This window comes from Phaseolus vulgaris, chromosome 10 (assembly GCF_051622355.1).
Source record: "Phaseolus vulgaris cultivar YP4 chromosome 10, ASM5162235v1, whole genome shotgun sequence".
In the NCBI taxonomy this organism is placed as follows: domain Eukaryota; kingdom Viridiplantae; phylum Streptophyta; class Magnoliopsida; order Fabales; family Fabaceae; genus Phaseolus; species Phaseolus vulgaris.
Genome location: NC_143507.1, coordinates 16,980,902 through 16,986,196, shown reverse-complemented (window position 1 = coordinate 16,986,196; position 5,295 = coordinate 16,980,902). Strand labels below are relative to the sequence as shown.

The 5,295-nt window shown below is 25.2% G+C and overlaps 1 protein-coding gene across 1 annotated transcript; it reads right to left on the bottom strand.

The window, feature by feature from the left end:
• Nucleotides 1–2,493: 2,493 nt before the first annotated feature.
• Nucleotides 2,494–3,893, bottom strand: LOC150024665 (uncharacterized). The gene is made up of 3 exons (XM_090296081.1): nucleotides 3,425–3,893; nucleotides 2,791–3,383; nucleotides 2,494–2,568 (listed from the first exon to the last, which is right to left on the bottom strand). The coding sequence occupies exons 1-3, from the start codon at nucleotides 3,891–3,893 to the stop codon at nucleotides 2,494–2,496; spliced, it is 1,137 nt and encodes a 378-aa protein (XP_090152207.1).
• Between the last annotated feature and the right edge of the window lie 1,402 nt (nucleotides 3,894–5,295).

Here is a 5,295-nt window from a genome sequence, read left to right as displayed (position 1 = left end):
ATAATAATAATAATAATAATAATAATAATAATAATAATAATAATAATAATAATAATAATAATAATAATAATAATAATAATAATAATAATAATAATAATAATAATAATAATAATAATAATAATAATAATAATAATAATAATAATAATAATAATAATAATAATAATAATAATAATAATAATAATAATAATAATAATAATAATAATAATAATAATAATAATAATAATAATAATAATAATAATAATAATAATAATAATAATAATAATAATAATAATAATAATAATAATAATAATAATAATAATAATAATAATAATAATAATAATAATAATAATAATAATAATAATAATAATAATAATAATAATAATAATAATAATAATAATAATAATAATAATAATAATAATAATAATAATAATAATAATAATAATAATAATAATAATAATAATAATAATAATAATAATAATAATAATAATAATAATAATAATAATAATAATAATAATAATAATAATAATAATAATAATAATAATAATAATAATAATAATAATAATAATAATAATAATAATAATAATAATAATAATAATAATAATAATAATAATAATAATAATAATAATAATAATAATAATAATAATAATAATAATAATAATAATAATAATAATAATAATAATAATAATAATAATAATAATAATAATAATAATAATAATAATAATAATAATAATAATAATAATAATAATAATAATAATAATAATAATAATAATAATAATAATAATAATAATAATAATAATAATAATAATAATAATAATAATAATAATAATAATAATAATAATAATAATAATAATAATAATAATAATAATAATAATAATAATAATAATAATAATAATAATAATAATAATAATAATAATAATAATAATAATAATAATAATAATAATAATAATAATAATAATAATAATAATAATAATAATAATAATAATAATAATAATAATAATAATAATAATAATAATAATAATAATAATAATAATAATAATAATAATAATAATAATAATAATAATAATAATAATAATAATAATAATAATAATAATAATAATAATAATAATAATAATAATAATAATAATAATAATAATAATAATAATAATAATAATAATAATAATATAATAATAATAATAATAATAATAATAATAATAATAATAATAATAATAATAATAATAATAATAATAATAATAATAATAATAATAATAATAATAATAATAATAATAATAATAATAATAATAATAATAATAATAATAATAATAATAATAATAATAATAATAATAATAATAATAATAATAATAATAATAATAATAATAATAATAATAATAATAATAATAATAATAATAATAATAATAATAATAATAATAATAATAATAATAATAATAATAATAATAATAATAATAATAATAATAATAATAATAATAATAATAATAATAATAATAATAATAATAATAATAATAATAATAATAATAATAATAATAATAATAATAATAATAATAATAATAATAATAATAATAATAATAATAATAATAATAATAATAATAATAATAATAATAATAATAATAATAATAATAATAATAATAATAATAATAATAATAATAATAATAATAATAATAATAATAATAATAATAATAATAATAATAATAATAATAATAATAATAATAATAATAATAATAATAATAATAATAATAATAATAATAATAATAATAATAATAATAATAATAATAATAATAATAATAATAATAATAATAATAATAATAATAATAATAATAATAATAATAATAATAATAATAATAATAATAATAATAATAATAATAATAATAATAATAATAATAATAATAATAATAATAATAATAATAATAATAATAATAATAATAATAATAATAATAATAATAATAATAATAATAATAATAATAATAATAATAATAATAATAATAATAATAATAATAATAATAATAATAATAATAATAATAATAATAATAATAATAATAATAATAATAATAATAATAATAATAATAATAATAATAATAATAATAATAATAATAATAATAATAATAATAATAATAATAATAATAATAATAATAATAATAATAATAATAATAATAATAATAATAATAATAATAATAATAATAATAATAATAATAATAATAATAATAATAATAATAATAATAATAATAATAATAATAATAATAATAATAATAATAATAATAATAATAATAATAATAATAATAATAATAATAATAATAATAATAATAATAATAATAATAATAATAATAATAATAATAATAATAATAATAATAATAATAATAATAATAATAATAATAATAATAATAATAATAATAATAATAATAATAATAATAATAATAATAATAATAATAATAATAATAATAATAATAATAATAATAATAATAATAATAATAATAATAATAATAATAATAATAATAATAATAATAATAATAACAACAACACTCAATTTCACCTCTCTATCCACATAAACACATTATCTCTTCCAAATAAACACTCTCTCCCTGTCACATAGACATTCTCTATCTGCCACGTAAACAACACCTAATGCTGTTAGGTGAGACTTAACGGAAATGACCAATTTGGATACATTTTTAAAAATATAGGGACCAAATTGATTTTTTTAAAAACCACGGTACTAAATTGAATATTGATCCCAAATGTAGGGAAGAATAAGGTAATTAAATCTAAAAAAAAAAACTGGGGAAGCTAACCTAACCTTTTGGTTCTCGGTGACCTTATACATACCTGTTTCTCTAGCAGATAATCTCTTAGGAGACTGCTCTTCACCAGCTCATCTAGCTGATGTCCCAGCGCTAAGCAATTGCGTATGGGGTGGCCGTATGCTTGGTGGAACTCACACCATGCGTTCTTGTTGGGCCCGAGCTTCTTGTCGATCTTGGGAGGCACCTTTAGTCTCTCTGCTATGTTTGGGATAACGATGAGGTCTTTCAGCTCCACTATGAAGTCGTGCCTTGGCGGCGTGTTATCTCTCCCACGCCCCCTCGTTTTGGGCCTTCGATAAGGCTGTTGCTTCACGGGGGCCTTCATCTCTGTCGTCGTCTCATAGACCCTTAGGGTTTGAAGACAACTTACCGCGCGTGGCCGCGTGGGGACCACGCATGTGCGCTTTTCACTAAGTTCTTCCTCCGCCATAATGTGGGCCACCACGCGACGCTTTATTTCGGTGAAGGTCTTGGGGTGGTTCCGGATGAGTGACTCGCTGAAGGGTCCCGGCACGATGCCCTTCCTAAACGCGTGCACCATCATCTTTTCTTCTGTGAGGTTCAACCTCACCACTTGCACTCCAAAACGGTGGAGGAACTCCTTCAACGACTCTCCTTGATATTGTTTTACATCAAAGAGGTCGTAGGAGACTGACGGGGGGGGGCTCGATTCGCGAGGTATTGTGCCCTGAACAACTTTGTGAGTTGCGGGAACGACGTCACATGGCCATTAGGAAGGCTCATGAACCACTCCATTGTTGTTCCTGCCAAAGTGCTCATGAACAGCTTGCATCGCGTCGCGTCAGAGCCCCCAACTAGCATCATCTGTGTATGGAAGGTCACAAGGTGGGCCTCCGGGTCTTCCATCCCGGTGAAGGTCACCTTGGGCCCCCCGAGCGTGGCTGGTATCACTGCCTCCATGATCTCTGTCGAGAACGGTGTTGGGAATTCTCTGGGTGGCGTCGCAGACCCCTGATCTGCATCCTCACGCTCAGTCGTGTGGGTTTGCAGGTTTCTGCGCAGCTCCTTGTTCATGGCTTGCGACGCTACCAAATCAGCTTGGATGCGTTCTTGATTTGTTCTTGACGCGGCCACTTCCTCTTGAAGGGCTCGCATTATCTCCATAACCTATTGCAGGGTGAGGGCCTCACCCCCGTTTGGCGCAATAGGTTCTTGCCTCGTACTTCTCATCTTTTTGGGTTTTTCTGGTTCTTGCTGGTGGGACAGTGTTTTGTATCGTGCCCCAGTGGGCGCCAAATGTTCCTGCCGGTTGACTCGAAACGCCTTCGTGCGTCTACGTCACACTCACTCCCAGAGTCCTTGCGTATGCTATCGCGGTTCCTGTAGTGAACACCTGAAAACACAAAGACAATGGGCGCCCTAGCGGTCGTTTGCACTCCGACGCTCAAGTCAGTACTAGGACTAGGAAACACCAAAAACTGTATACTTTTTCTCTTGTGTGTGTGTTAACGGCGTAAGAGGATTCTCCCTTTGCCAAGTTTGTTAACTTACTATTTATATATTGAAAACTAGGGTTTCCTGTTTACCTGAAAATGGGCCTTTCTGATGGGTGGCCCTAACACTGTTGTTACCTTACTCTCTGGATAACCTAGTGCGTGAGGTCCCTAACTGGAGTGCAACCTCTGACGGGATGACCACTTGGATGCCTCCTCGTGCACCTGATCTCTGGGGTCACCCGCCTCTAGGAGTGCCCTAGTTGTTCACGTACCATGCATGCAGCTCGCCCCTGATCGTGGCCCTTGCTGGCCATGTCCTTTTAGTGGCTTCTATACTTTGTGTCACACCTGAACGCGTCGTCCACTCTGCACGCATGACACTCGTGATCTAGACTTCTCCCTTACTAATAACTGGTGTGTGATCTAGGATCCACTTCTCGTAGCCCATCTCTACTATCTGGACTTCCGATGTCCGACCTCTCCACACTGCTGAGTGGCAAGTCGGTGCATCCTGATGACCGATGTCTGACCACTCTCGGTTCCTTTGGCACACGTGTTTTGCGAGGTACTGGCCTACGCTGCTCGCGGGACCCGCTTACGTGGCACCAACATCACTAGTGGTTTAGTCAATGCCCGGAGACTGATCGGTACAATTACTTTATTTAAAAATTTAAATAAATGAAATATAATAGACTTTCCTTTCAGCTCATAAATGAAGTTCTTGGAATCATAAATGGGTTTTAGGCCCTCTTTGGATAAAAAAAGAGAGTCATCTACACTAACAGGAGAATAAATAAAATAATAAAAATATGAGGTTCTCATATAAATATGAGGTTCTCATAAGAAACATTCAATTAGCAACCTGGTATCGCGGCACTACAATTAATCAATTCTCCTAATAATAATACGAGGACTTCAACAATACAAGCCCATTTTGAAATTTGCATTTCAAAAGATCAAAAGTACTACGATGGAAGGTATACCCAGTAATATGAGATACGAAAAACATATTGTACTGACAAGCAAAATAAGTGTATGAGTGGCAGTATAAAAAATAATAGCTTGAATCA